This window comes from Sus scrofa, chromosome 5, assembly GCF_000003025.6.
Source record: "Sus scrofa isolate TJ Tabasco breed Duroc chromosome 5, Sscrofa11.1, whole genome shotgun sequence".
Taxonomy (NCBI): Eukaryota; Metazoa; Chordata; class Mammalia; order Artiodactyla; family Suidae; genus Sus; species Sus scrofa.
This window is the reverse complement of record NC_010447.5, coordinates 56,949,668-56,964,800: the sequence shown is the minus strand read 5'-3', so window position 1 is coordinate 56,964,800 and position 15,133 is coordinate 56,949,668. Positions and strand designations below refer to the sequence as shown.

The 15,133-nt window shown below is 36.5% G+C and overlaps 1 protein-coding gene across 8 annotated transcripts in view; it reads right to left on the bottom strand.

Moving 5' to 3' along the window:
* Positions 1-15,133, bottom strand: part of EPS8 (epidermal growth factor receptor pathway substrate 8) — a 187,673-nt gene that overhangs the window by 40,317 nt on the left and 132,223 nt on the right. For all 8 annotated transcript variants that reach the window (XM_021092301.1, XM_021092299.1, XM_021092298.1 and 5 more), the window contains 8 exons: positions 14,913-15,074; positions 11,320-11,469; positions 8,546-8,628; positions 7,863-7,999; positions 4,400-4,473; positions 2,969-3,095; positions 689-777; positions 244-318 (listed from right to left, as the gene is read on the bottom strand). In XM_021092301.1, the coding sequence (XP_020947960.1) occupies positions 244-318; positions 689-777; positions 2,969-3,095; positions 4,400-4,473; positions 7,863-7,999; positions 8,546-8,628; positions 11,320-11,469; positions 14,913-15,074 (897 nt within the window). The remainder of the gene's footprint in view (positions 1-243; positions 319-688; positions 778-2,968; positions 3,096-4,399; positions 4,474-7,862; positions 8,000-8,545; positions 8,629-11,319; positions 11,470-14,912; positions 15,075-15,133) is intronic.

Below are 15,133 nucleotides of genomic sequence, written 5' to 3'. Positions count from 1 at the left end.
ATTTCCCTAGCTCTATCAGCGACATCAGTTTCCTCAGCTATAAAATAAGGTGTTTGGACTAGAGGATTCTTAAGGTTCTTTAGACTCTCAAATTTCACATCCTCAAAGTTCATAAGAGATGGTAAAAGAAATAGTATCCAAGCAAGGCAACAAAGAAAAACTGTCCAGATAATCTAGACAGACACTTGGGGCTGAAAAAAAAAATACTAGGAATGATTATTTTCAAAATTAACAAAACCTTACCATATTTAATGGAGTAAACAGAAAATGAACCAAATCTGCAGCACTAGGATTTTGGATGTGCGACTTCAATTTCGCCTGTAACATGAAGAAAACAGACAAACATGTTACTATGATATAATGGAGCAAAAGTCAGACATTCAAAACGGTTCAACTTGGACTCAGAGGAGAAGGTTTTTGCTACTAGTTTCACTTCTAGTATCTTAATTAGCATGTGTGAATTAGATTAGGAAAATTCTGTTTTAAAGTATTGGAGTTGTTCTTTTTTGATCAAGTCTCTTAGTTATATAGGTTTTACACTCTGCTGTTTTAGTTAAAAGGCCAATCAAAATACACATACAAAAAAAACCTCCAATAACAAGTTTATCTCTTAATTGAATCAGGAGCAGCCTGGCTAAACTTTGATCTTTTCCATTTGTTTAATTCTATATAAATAAATTTCACTTACCAGAAGGTTAAATCCATGTTTAAACTTCTGCAAACAGTCAACAAATGCATCAGGAGGTGGGGGTTTTGCCCGCAGGGTTAAAACACCCTCTAAAGGAATAAATGGGAGGAAGGGAAGATGAGAGCAAAGTTCTAAAAACCCCTATTCAATAAAAAAATTAAAAAAAAAACACACATTCATGTTTTGAAAGTTTGATGATCACATCAGATATCATGCTACCTGGTTACTCTACCATCTCATAATCTGACTAGAACAACATTTGAAATCTAAACATTTGAAATCTACCCTTAGGCACTACCAGATTACCCATAAATTTATAGCTCTTCTATGTGCCAATCATCATGCTTATCACTATGAAGCCTACAAAAATGTGTATGTTACAAGCCCTGATCTTAAGGGTCTTAAAATCTAATAGAAGACATGAACTAGGTAAGTATCAGAGACATGTCAACTGAGTGCTACTGAAGGAGACTACACTTGGTTGGGAGATGGGGAAATGTATATTTAAAGACATTTCCAAAAGTAGCTTTTAAGATGGGATTTGAAATGTCTGTTCCAGGGCAATTTAGTAAGGAAAACATCATGGTTGGATCAAAAACAGCATATGCAAAAACATGGAAAAGGGAAACTGCATGTACATGAAACAATAAACACCAAAGCAAAGAAACGTGAGAACAGAAAAATAGGCCAAGGTCAGACTGTGAATGACCTTGAGAGCCAGGGTGAGGGGTCAGGCTCACACCAGTAGGACATGGGCTTAACATGCTTTTCAGCAGAAGAATGAAATGACTGCCTTAGAGCTTTAAGAAGACTATTTTCACAGGATGGAAGACAGGAGGCTTGATTGCTGCCTTAGGAAGCTGGGTAAAAAATAAGATAGCTTGAAGCAATTGCTGGTGAAAATGAAAAGAGGAAAAACTGGGTATAAGAGACACTGAACACAAACTACTGCTTTTGGAATGGATTAACGATGAGATCCTACTGTGTAGCACTGAGAACTATGTGTAGATACTTACAACAGAGCATGACAATGGGAGAAAAAACTATGTATACATGTGTGTGTAACTGGGTCCCTATGCTGTACAGTGGGGGAAAAAATGTGTTGGGGAAATAACAATTAAAAAAAATAAAATAAAAAAAAGAGACACAAACTAAAATCGATGTTGGTTGTAAGTTAGAGAATGGAGTCATAGAAATATCTGTGGTTTTTGAATCTGGCTGACCAAGTAGATAGTATACCTTCTGTAAAGAGTACAGCAGGAGAAGTGGTTTGAGACATCAGAAAGGAGTAACACTTAATTTCAAACTACATGGAGGTGAGGTGTACGCACATATATGCTTCTAGAAGACAACTATAGGTCATATGCTTTGATGTAGACAGAGCTAGAGACTGATTTGAAGTCATGTGTAATGAAAGGAACATTTACTATTTCTTTATATATTTCAATCTATACCATTTTACACCATAATTATAATTTTATACATCTTGAGACTATTTTATTTATTTATTTATTTTGTCTTTTTATGGCCACATTCGTGGCATATGGAGGTTCTCAGGCTAGGGGTCTAATCAGAGCTATAGACGTCAGCCTATGCCAGAGCCACAGTGACATGGGATCTGAGCTCATCTGTGACCTACACCACAGCTCCTGGCAACATCAGATCCTTAACCCACTGAGCAAGGCCAGGGATCAAACCCGCCATCTCCTGGTTCCTAGTCAGATTGGTTAACAACTGAGCCACGACAGGAACTCCTTGAGACCATTTTAAATAGCTGACCTACAGCATACTTAAAAATTGCTTGTAGGTGACCAGAATGTCCTCTTTGGAATTCTGTGATAAGAAATTAAAATCCACTGACATTTTAAACTATTTTAACGAGAAAAAATCTTTTTATTTAGCAAAATAATGAGGTCTTCTATTTACAACAAAATTGGTTCACAAATGGGAAGAATGGCGCTATGACTTTCTTTAACAGACCTTACTCCTACAATGACTGATGAAAACAATGAGCAATTGGTCACTACTGAATCTGAGTCTCTCTGTAATATAGGTAAAATGTCCTTGAGTCTTTCTTACTGTAGCCAACTTAGGACCAGATGGACTCTTCTCCTGGCTCATCTTAGTCTCTGTCTACTTTCCTGGTGGTATCTCAGAGCCAGAAAAAATGACCTTGGTCTCCACTCCATGGAGCCCTGTTGAACAGCTCGGAAGGGCAGAAACTCTGCCTCGCCCGGGCATTCTGAATGGTCTTTAGAAATTTAAGAAAATCCAACTTACCTCCTGGTCCTTTCTTTTTACCCTTCTTAGCTTTCTTCCTTTTAGAAAGCTCAGAAAATGCTTCAGCCGCTTTTTGGAGTTTTGTGATAAAAAATTCAATGTCATCCAAAATGTGGTTTAAAATTTGCTGCAATTAGAAATTACAGAATAAAATGCAGAGCAGAAAAAAACTACTTCTGCCTCAGCTGTACACCATAAAGGAAAATCGGAAAGTGAAAAAAAAGGCAGAGAAATGAACACCTTCCCAAGGGGAAATTTCAAGTTTATCATTAATTCTAAGAAGAAATATTGAACTAAATTTATCTATGGCTACATTTTTCTTTAGCTTAATTTTGTTCTATTTTCAATACCATAAAGAGAGTATTGACAATATCTATTCATATTAGTGATTATTTTAAATCACTCTAATTTTCTCATTGTGTTGTCCCACATAAAGTCAGGGGGGAAATTCTGAGAAACAGTTTGTTAGAACAGCACTGAGCATTTCTGTTCTTCTAATAAATGTCCCAATAAAGTACAGACAATATTATTTTGTGGAATTAAAGGGCTACAGAATATTGTGATAACCTTATAAACACATAGATAATCTTCAATAATAGGCATTACTAAAAATTTCTACAGGGTAAAATAGAATTAATGATGCACTATGCTGTCAGGGATCAGAGGATCAACTTTGATTATACTATACTATGTATCATGTTATATTATACGCAGTATATTATACATACTATAGTCTTAGGTGACTTCTCTTCTATGTGTAAAACGACATTCTCTTAATTAAAGACTGAAAACATGATAAATAAATTTTTAAGTATTAAACTTTTAACAAGTAATACAGTGATGTAAATTAAATTCCAAATTTCACATTCATCTAAGTATTTGTTTCCAAATAAGCCGAGAACATGAGTATGGTACCAAAAGTAATTAGACTGACATCATATTTTATAATTATGTCACAGGGCATTGTTATTCTGTATGGAAATTACTTATGAAGAAACAAAAATAAATACTGCCTTGTCCTCTACAAAGCATTAAAATGTACTTTTCTACCCTTTGAAAAGGCCACATAACTTTTACCTTTCAGGCATTATAAACTATTTTAAAATAAATGCCAGGAAGAAACATGAAAAAGGTATTTTATTTATGGATTGCAAACCATGAGAAAAGAAAAATCCCTCAAATCTGATATTCAGCTTAAATTCCTTTGCAAAAACAGTCTACTTCTATCACAACTTTGTCTACTGACTAAATATTGGCATAAAGGTAAAATAGTTAAGAAGAAAAATAATTCAAAGGACATAACTACTGCTGGAAAGAAAAAAATACAATTTGTACAAAACATCTTTATTTAAATGAGCTTCATTTTCCCTGTTAATATTTTTTCCTATTTAAATAAAAAGCCAGTGATGCAAAGATGACTATTTCACTTACCACATCTCTGTCAATGCGGGCTGCCATCATCTCAGGTGTTTCTTCCTGCTCATAATAATGCCTTTGTTTCTCAACTAAAGAAAAGACAATTATACACCTTTCAACCTGTTGCTTAAGTGATACCAGTATAGATAATTAAACATGAAAACTGACTAGAAAAGAGCATCATCTGCAAAAGGAAACACCTCCACTGGATATAAAATCAAAGCTGTGCTCATCGTCTCTGACATGCACCCTCGCCACCACACTTGGCAGAGCTGAAATACCGGCCTTACACTTGTATGGCATTGATTTACCGTGTAATTTCCCCTCTCTTCTCTCTCTTCCTGATGTCAGCTGCCTGCAGAGCCAACTAACTTAATACCCTTTAATTCCTACACAAGAAAAAATTTTAAACCCACATTAAGCACTTACTTCTTAAAAGAGGCTAAGTTCTAATGAAACAAAGCTCCTAATTTTTACACCTTCGAACTTCGTGCTAACAGGAAAGCTTTGGGGATTCTGATAGTAAAGTGTTTCTAAAATTCTAATTGTGGGAGTACCCCTTATGGTACAGCGGAAATGATTCCGACTAGTATATATGAGGATGCAGGTTCGATCCCTGACCTCCCTCAGTGGGTCGGGGATCTGGCATTGCTGTGAGCTGTGGTGTAGGCTGCAGATGCTGCTTGGATCCCACGTTTCTGTGGCTGTGGCGTAGGCCTGCAGCTGTAGCTCCGATTTGACCCCTAGCCTGGGAACCTCCATATGCCGAGAGTGTGGCCCTAAAAAGTTAAAGAAAAAAAATCCAGTTGTAATTAAGCTTAAAACCCTTAATGTTGGGCTCATGATAATTTGAAGCCATATGCTTTAAAAGTAGAAATACCTAAATGCATCTGCAAATTAAGAACAAAAGTCTCAAGATATTATGTTAGCTCAATTGGCTAAGGCATGATGTTAATAAGGATCATTATCATGAATTCCTACCTGGTACAAATCAGTTAACACTTTCACTAAACAGATACTCATGCAAAGATGTCACAGCAGATGCATGAAAGAAGAATGGATGGATGGATCAGGAGAACTGTGATCACCACTAATGGAGATACACATCATCATCATGACTCATGATGTTCAATACAGAGAACTACAAAAAAACATTGAAAATGGCTATGCCTAACCTTACCCATAAATGCAATACTTGCCAAAAAAAAAAAAAAAAAGAAGAAATCACTGAGTCTGAATGAAACTTAATCAGCGAAATTTCTACACGTGAAATCTTGCCAGTTAGCTCTACTTTACATGTGGTTGGAGGCTGTCTTGGTTATAGTGTACTACAGAGAGCAGTAAGACAGCTATAAGGAAGGAACTCCAGCAGGTCCCAAAATATCATTTGGAGGGCAAGGTGAGACAGATGTGGTATTTCACAGAGGTTTTCATGGTTTGCAGCACTACCAGGAACTCCACTGCCACTGTCACTGTTCTGCAGGTCACTTCTGGAGTCAGGGGTAAGAGTCAAAAAGCCAAAGAAGGAGCTGCCCAGTTCTGCGTCAGCCAGCGCCTTCAGAGGGACCAGAGAGAACCTCTCCCATTGGCTTTCCAACTACAAACTGACCTGAATCCAGACAGAAGGTCACGTACTATGTGGTGTTCTGTCTGACCTAGTAGTAGACCAAAAGTTCTGAAAACCTTATCTACTGTAGGTTAAATAGATTGGTATATTTTAGACAAAAATCTAATGAGGGCTCAGAACCTCCTGAGACTGAATTTTTTTTCTTTGTTGTAAGTTATATTTGGTTTTACAGATGGTTTAGAGGTCTATTCAGAACGTCTGTTAACTTAAGACATCTGCTATCTTAAGTTCAAGGAAGGCCATTTTGACTCCTCTCCAAATAAAACCCACATCCCTGCCACCAAAATACTAATGACAGCAGAAATACTGTAAGTACACAAGAAGTAGGAAACACTATAAACTCCCACTTAGTTTTTTAAACACAAAATTTTAAATATGAAGTGGATCTATAGAAATGTATATAATTACTCCAAACAGAAACAGTTATAACGTTAAAGTAGTAATTCTGTTACTTTATTTTTGAAAAATGGATGCTTCAAAGATTTCTTTGTTTCATCTGTTTGGTAGCTGGGCTTACACGTAAACGTCTGCAAATAACTTTTAGGATTGAAAGGCAATGGAAAGAAACTGATAAAGTCAAACTCAAATCTGGAAAAAATGAATGTATACTACACTGTTTCAGGTACTGCTGTAGATATGATTTGCTTTCGGATTCACAGCAGCAGACATTATTATCCCCATTCTGCAAATAAGGCTGAAGCACAGAGATAACCCCAAGGTCACACCAGTGGATCCCATTCTTGCTCCAGAGCCCAAATTTTGACTCACCAGACTCAAGGTACAGTCCAGTATCACTCATTTTGACAATTGAATTCTGCTAGTTAACTACACTGCTAGATATCCTCATGAATAAAACCAATTATTAGATAAAGGATAAGTGATGTAAGAAGGCTCGTTGAACTAGGATCACAACTTATTCACCCTTAAAATTAAGAGACTAGACCAAACATATTTTGAGTCATTTTCCAGTTATAAAAATTTCAGATTAAGTAAAACATGCTGACATATAAAAATTATACCATGTTCTTTGCTATGATTGAATACTTGTCTGATGGTATAGACATAGGGCCCCCTGGACAAGTTTACTCGATGGTGACTGCATTTTACCTCTTTTCCACTGCCTTACCACTGTCCTGACACCCTGCCCATGTGACCACAAGCAGTATGTCCAAAAGAGGACATTGGTAAGATAATAATAATAATAGAAAGAATTTGTAGTATTATCTTTATTTTTTGTCACTTTATTTATTATTATTATTATTATTATTATTTGTCTTTTTCTAGGGCCATATCCACAGCATATGGAGGTTCCCAGGCTAGGGGTCTAATCGGAGCTGAAGCTGATGGCCTAGGCCAGAGCCACAGCAATGCCAGATCCAAGCCACATCTGCAACCTACACCACAGCTCACGGTCACACCAGATCCTTAACCTACTGAGCAAGGCCAGGGATCGAACCTGCAACCTCATGGTTCCTTGTTGGATTCGTTAACCACTGAGCCATGACGGGAACTCCTGTAGTATAATTTTTAAAAAAAAAAAAATGATAGTCTCCAATTTGGTATATATTCTATCACCATCCTTCTAATTGTTAGTTGAGTTAAATTTCCTCTCTTAGACTGCTTTCAAAAGAAATGTCTCTGCTCCTAACACCATATTTATCAAATGACTGCTCTGAACTCTCAGAGACAATAACATGACAGTGTAAAATTAACTTTTCTTTACCTAAGATTTACTTTTACAAAACTAACCTTAAGCTCAGCTTGGAAATCAGAAACAGAATTTGAAAGCTAGACCTACGCCACAACCTCAAAGGAAATGTTCAGTAAGTACCAATTCCTAGAAATACTCACAGTCCCCTTGGTCAGCTGCCAGTGCAGACCAGGCTGCCACCCGACTTCGAACATCCACTTGGGTCACAGTCCCAGGGGGCACAGGGGCGGGGGCTCTGGGTGGAGGTGGTATGCCAGGGTCTGCTTTGGAAATCATCCTAAAAAAGGTGAAAACAAACTGAATTTTTACCATCCTTGTTTCTCTTAACACATCAATTCTCTCAGTTTTATGGTATTAGTTCTTCAACCTCAGGAAGAATTATGTCAAGGGGTAGAAAAAAACAAGAATTTCTTAACCACTCCATAATAAAAGCATGTAAAATATTAAAATATAGACCATTGGCAATTCAGCTAAAAACAGGTCGCCTGTGATTTGCAACGGCTGTTAACCAACTAGTATCCTAATATCTATTTGTATTCCCTTAGGCCACCTTCTCTTAAAATGCCACTCATCATTCATGCGTTTCTATGACAACACAAGTGAGAAGAGCCATATCCGAGAAAGACCAGAATCACACGGAGAGAAAAGATACACACACATGTACTGACAAACTTGGGAAAGCAAATGAGCTGAGATTACAGGTTGTAACCTGCAAAATATAATAATAATACACCTTCACTGAAAATATATTTTTAATCTTTAGAGGAAAAAATGGCTTAAAAACCCACCAATTCTAGCCCTTAATTTCTTTTAACGTTTTTACCTCAGGACATCAGGCCGTCGCTTCTGTTTGCCTCCTTTACTGTCGCTGATTGCACTTTCAATATCTTCACTAATTAGGTTTGCCTGCAATGAAAGACAAGTTACCTAGGAGGTTATGGATTTTTTTTTTTTTTGCCATGATATATAGGTTAAAACAGAAAAAAGGTTTATGTTCCTTGTCTGAATCAATAAATGTCTTGATATAAAAGAAAAGTGTTGAGTTTTGTTTCTTTTTAATCTATTTTTAAAACATTACTCTTGCAGTTTTTTTAAGTGAACTTTGTAATAACAGGATTGGAAAACTGAAGGAATTTTCAAAGATTATTTAATACAGATTCTTTTAGTTAAAAAAAAAAAGCTATACTTGCATGAAGGCAAAGAGAAAAAGGGATTTGCAAGTGCTGAAAGTATAATCACATGCTAAAAATGTAACTGGGTTAATACCTCTGCCTGAGAAGCCATGAAGGAATCAGAAGTACCTGCATATGGAGTGGCATTGTTTCTCCCTTGTTCATCCTTGTCATCCACTGGGCATCCACGAACCCAGGGGAACACGTCACCCACTTCCAGCTGCCCAACTCTCACTTGAAGACAAACCCCCACCATCATGGGAGGAATCCCAACACTCAAATGGTAGCTTTTCTGAAAACCCCTTTATTTTATCATTTCAGGTTAATAAAAATTAACTTGCAGAATTCCCTTGTGGTGCAGGAGTCAAGGATCAGCCTTGTCACTGAAGTGGCTTAGGTCACTGCTGTGGCATGGGTTTGATCCCTGGCCCAGGAATTTTCAAAGGCTTCAGGCAGGGCCAAAAAAAAAGAAAAATTTAACTTTCTCTGATACTTTTGCAACAAGAACATTTGATTTGGTTTTCTTGGGAATCAATGTGAGATGAGCAGCTAAGAAGTTTGTGTAGTTTGCTTCTGAAGTTTATATATAGCCAGTGATTATTACTGTATATCAGATTCTTGCTGGGATGTATTTATCTTCTATTTTTGTGCCTGCTTGTTCTCTGTAATCATGTATGTTTTTCTCAAAAAAAAATTATATATATACATATATACTCTTTAACCATAAGCACAAGTAATCATAAAATTTTAGAACTGAGAGGACACAATGATCATCTAATCTGTTCTTGTTTTAATTAATGAAACTGAGGAATATTTATACGAAAACTTGGCCTAGATCACATGGCTAGGTAAATGAAAGTACAAATGTATCCTAGTCCAGCTTCACTTCCATAACAACATCCTAGTTTCAGGAAGAATTACAAACATCATGTCAAAGGTCTTCTATTCTGTGGGAGAACAAAAGTGAAGATGCCTAGGAATCCTGAATTTCCTATGTGGGGGACCCGGCTGGCTATCATTTAAGAAAAAATTGACCACAGAGTGGGCAGGAGCATTGTGTAAAGTCCCATGATAAAGAAACTTTAAAACTCAAAAGCAATGTTGTAAGATGGTCCATGTAAAAGAAACTACATACATTTTCAGAGCTAAATATTCACCTTAATACTTCCTGATTTAATAAATCTAACTTTGTAAAACTCTTAATACACTTTATGACTTTCAAAAGGCACTACAGGAGTTCCGGATGTAGCTCAGCAGAAACAGAACCCGACTATCCATTAGGATGCAGGTTTGATCCCTAGCCTTGCTCAGTGGGTTAAGGAACCAGCGTTGCCACAAGCTATGGTGTAGGTCGCAGACGCAGTTCAGATCTGGAATTGCTGTGGCTGTGGCACAGGCCAGCAGCTGCAGCTCCGATTAGACCCTAGTCTAGAAACTTCTATATGCTGCACCTGTGCCCCCCCAAAAAAAGGCACTACATAAAAGTCTGATGAATATTACATCAACAGGTTATCTACTGCTACGTTCTTTTCAAGTAAGATTTTTAGAATGTCATTTATTATATAAACTGAAATAAAAATTATAAAACACACTATTTACAGTCAATCTTAATTTATCAATCATATTCTAATGGCAAAGAATTACAGGAAAGATTAAGTGACACTTTATGTTCATTCCCAAGCCTTTCGTTACAAAATAAAAACTGTGTATTTTATAAGACATGATCACAGTGATAAAGCACTGCTTTGGCAAAGAGCCAATCGATTCAACCAAAAATGATTTCCCTTTTAGAGGAATCAACTCACGAAATAAAGATATTTAAGATTGAAGATAAATTCTAATGTCCAATAAAGCATCACGAATTATAACCATTTGAAAATTACAGTGTACTTTGAAATACAAATCTTCAGGATATGGCATATTATTACTAGTAATTAAACTGCACTCAACTATTTTCACATTATCACCTGGGGATTACATATCTTAAGCAATTATTCAAGTCACAAAATTAAGCAGTGACCCTTAAATTGATATCATGGAAAATGTCTAAGTGTTTCATCATAATAATCCAAGCTCTGTGATCAGTGCAGAATAAAATAGGATGGCATGATTATTTATTGTTTATGAAGCATGATTTTTGAAGACAATCTTTAATTATGTCTAAGTCCCTCAATGAAAAACTTAATACATTATCCACACCTTTTCACATAAAAAGAATGCATCTTATATTTTAAAATACTAGTCTACCTCCTCTTTATTTACTTAGCCTAGAAACAACACTAAGGATGACAGTGAGGTATTTGTTCTCCTCACAAAATTTTAAGAAACTACAAACCTAGTACCTACCAGTCATATGGTTGAAGTAGATAATCAAAAGCTGCCAGAATAACTACTTAAAGGGAAAGAAAAGTCACAATTCTTTTACCTTAATCTCATCACACTGGAAAAGATGAAGATCTGGCTTGTTCTGAGTTGGCTCTTTGCACACCAGGGCAAGGATTGAATCATAGTTACAGCAGTGCATCACAGCTTGGCAGTGCTGGATTGTGTTTAAAGGAAAATTCTCCAGTTCATTCTACAAAGTAAAAAAGGACTTGCCTTATTTTTCATTGTATATATAAAATCTATCCCACAAAGAGCTCTGGGCATTGTACCAATAATTTTTAAAGTGTGCAAATCACATTGATAATGAATATCAGTAAAATACAGTAAATAAATATGGAGGATGAATAGGTACAAGGAGGAAGCAAAGACACAAACCTGGGCTAACTGGTGGCTGGGAGAAAGAGCAACAAAAATGGAGATATTTAACAAAGGGATGTGGTTATGCTCTTAATAAACAGAAGAAACACTGAACTTAGCATTACTAATTTCCTAAGATTATGGGGTAGAGATGATGCCTTTAGAGCAAAAGAAGCAAAATGTCCACCAACAAAGGAATGGATAAGGAAGACGTGGAATATATACAATGGAATATTACTCAGCCATAAAAGAATGAAAGAATGCCATTTGTAGCAACATGGGTGGACCTAGAGATTATCATACTAAGTGAAGTAAGCCAGACAAATATCATATGACATCATTTATATGTAGAATCTGAAAAAAATGATACAAATGAACTTAGGTAGAAAACGAAACAGACTCACAGACTTTGAAAACAAACCTATGGTTACCAAAGGGGAAGGGCTGGGGAGAAGGGAGGATTGGAAGCTTGGGATGGCACACGCACGCTATGGTATATGGAATGGATGGTCAATGGGGTCCTGCTGTATAGCACAGGGAACTCTACTCAAGATTCTGTGATAACCTATATGGGAATGGATAGGTATATACGCATAATTGAAGCACTTTACGGCAGAAATTAAGACAACTTTGTATCAACTATAGTTTAATGAAAAAATTTTAAAAAGAGCAAAATAGGTAAACTGAGGCTTCTTTCCAAAATTATTCACCATCTTACCTGGTATTCTTTTCCCTGTGGCTATGTAGCCTAGGACTTTTTTTCACTTGAATATTATAGAGTCATATGCTTAGTTTCTACCTTCAGTTAATCACAAACATTAGGCTAAGAATAACATATCATTTGTATACTTTTTATTTCAGTGAATCTCTCAAGTGAAAAAATTCATTATATAAAATTTTCTAAAGGATGCCCACTCTCATGACTTTTATTAAACACAGTATGGGAAGTCCTAGCTACAGCAATCAGACAAACAAAAGAAATAAAAGGTATCCAAATTGGAAGAGAAGAGGTAAAATTGTCACTGTATGCAGATGACATGATACTACATAGAAAACCCTAAGGACTCAAACCCAAAAAGTACTCAAACTGATCAACGAATTCAGCAAAGTAGCTGGATACAAGATCAACATTCAGAAATCAGTGGCATTTCTGTATACTAACAATGAAATTCTTCAAAATGATTAAGATACTTGGTTTATGAAAGTGAATAATCTTGGAGTTCCCTTCATGACTCAGAGGTTAATGAACCCGACTAGTACCATGAGGATGCGGGTTCGATCCCTGGCCTCGCTCAGTGGGTTAAGGACCTGGTGTTGGCGAGATGTGGTGTAGGACGTGGCTCAGATCCCACGCTGCTGTGGCTGTGGCACAGCAGTTGTGGCTCCAATTGGACCCTAGCCTGGGAAATTCCATATGCCCCATGTGTGGCCCTAAAAAACAAAACAAAACAAAAAAACAAAAAAGAGAAAGTGAATACTCTCTAACCTATAAAGGGTCATGTAAATAAGATACAGACAGATTACATAGTTACTTCTTAAAGGAAATTTCTGTTCATAATAATAAAGAATTCTTTATTTAATGAGATATATTTAAGGTGCTTATCCTAATACTAGTGGCTTTGTACAAATAGCAAGGGGTGTCATGATGTAATTGATCGGAGAAAATGTAGATTCTTTTAAAGTAAACAAAATACAATATCCTTGAAACTGGGGCATAAAAAACAATAACTTTTATTACATATAGCATATAAATATATATGTGTGTCTATATGTGTGTATATATATGTCAATTCTAAGTCCTGATTCCCTGGGACCCAACAAAGATAATTTAAAAGTGCAGGTCCCCTATACAGCAGAAATTGGCATGATACTGTATATCAACTATATTTTAATTAAAAATTTTTAAAATGCAGCTTCTATTAATATAGAATATAATTTCTGAGCCATATCAGAGAGATAATAAATTTTTTTCTTTGCAAAAGTCAAATCTCCCTTCTCTATAATTACCTGAAACTATGGGCATTAGAGAAACTCTCAGTTGCTATCCTCTCACAGAATACAATGAATGAGACAAAAGAAAGGGGAAATTTTACTCCGACTCCTATCAGAATACTTTAATATGACAACAGTTGTTTTCTATCTTAGCACCTCAAAGGTTTATGAGATGATGGGGCTCAGAAAAGTCATCTTTTAAGACTTCTAGCATCTTACCTGCCGGTGGCTTGAGAAAGAAAGATGCCCGGTGTTGGCCTGGTAGAAAGTTAATGCACATACAGACCCCTTCATCCCAGTTCAGTCACTGGATTCAGATTCTATCACTCGGACATGGTTTGCCCTAGCTTGTAATTCATGCATGTCATAAAGAATAGTGCCCCACTGGGGCCTTATTTTAGCACTATGTATTTTTTCCCTCACTTCTTCCATCTCATCATGTAGTATTTTTTAAAAAAAATCACATCCTTCTATCTCTAGTTTATAAAAACATGATTTTTCATGCATAAAGCATATACAGTATGTTGTTTTTTCCTTCAAAATCACAGACAAGAATATTTTACTTTGTTAAATTTTCACCCATTGGGAGTTCCCTTCATGGCTCAGCAGTTAACGAATCCAACTGGGATCCATGAGGATGAGGGTTCAATCCCTGGCCTTGTTCAGTGGGTTAAGGATCTGGCATTGCCATGAGCTGTGGTGTAGGTTGCAGATGTGGCTCGGATCTGGCGTTGCTGTGGCTGTGGCATAGGCTGGCAGCTACATCTCTGATTTAACTCCTAGCCTGGGAACCTCCATATGCCACAGGTGAGGCCCTAAAAAGCAAAAAAAAGAACAAAAAATTTCACCCGTTTTCAAAAAATCTGACCTAACTGTAAACATAGGCATTTGCAGAACTTTCTTGAAAATAAAACCGTACAAATATTTTTATTATTTTTTAAATAGTTATTTCCCCAATACAATTTTTTTTTCCTACTGTACAGCATGGTGACCCAGTTACACATACATGTACACATTCTATTTTTGCCCATTATCATGCTCCATCATAAGTGACTAGACACAGTTCCCAGTGCTACAAAGCAGGATCTCATTGCTAATCCATTCCAACAGCAATAGTTGTATCTATTAACCCCAAGCTCCCCAACCACCCCACTCCCTCCCCCTCCCCCTTGGCAACCACAAGTCTATTCTGCAAGTCCATGATTTTCTTTTCTGTGGAAAGGTACATTTGTGTCTTATATTAGATTCCAGACATACGTGATAGCATAATTTTTTCAAACTTGCCTTTGATTCTAAATCAATCAGGCTCACAGCTCGCTCGTCCACTTGAATAATCATATCTTGAGTCCATACTTTGCCCTTGGCGTCAAGCAATTTCAGCTTCCTTATTCCATCATCAACAGTTATCATAGCATCTTTCCGATCCAGAACAAAGGTGGTCAAGTGCTTGGGATTGGCGAAAAGAAAAAATGTTCATAATATACACAGTCTCTCAGGAAACATTT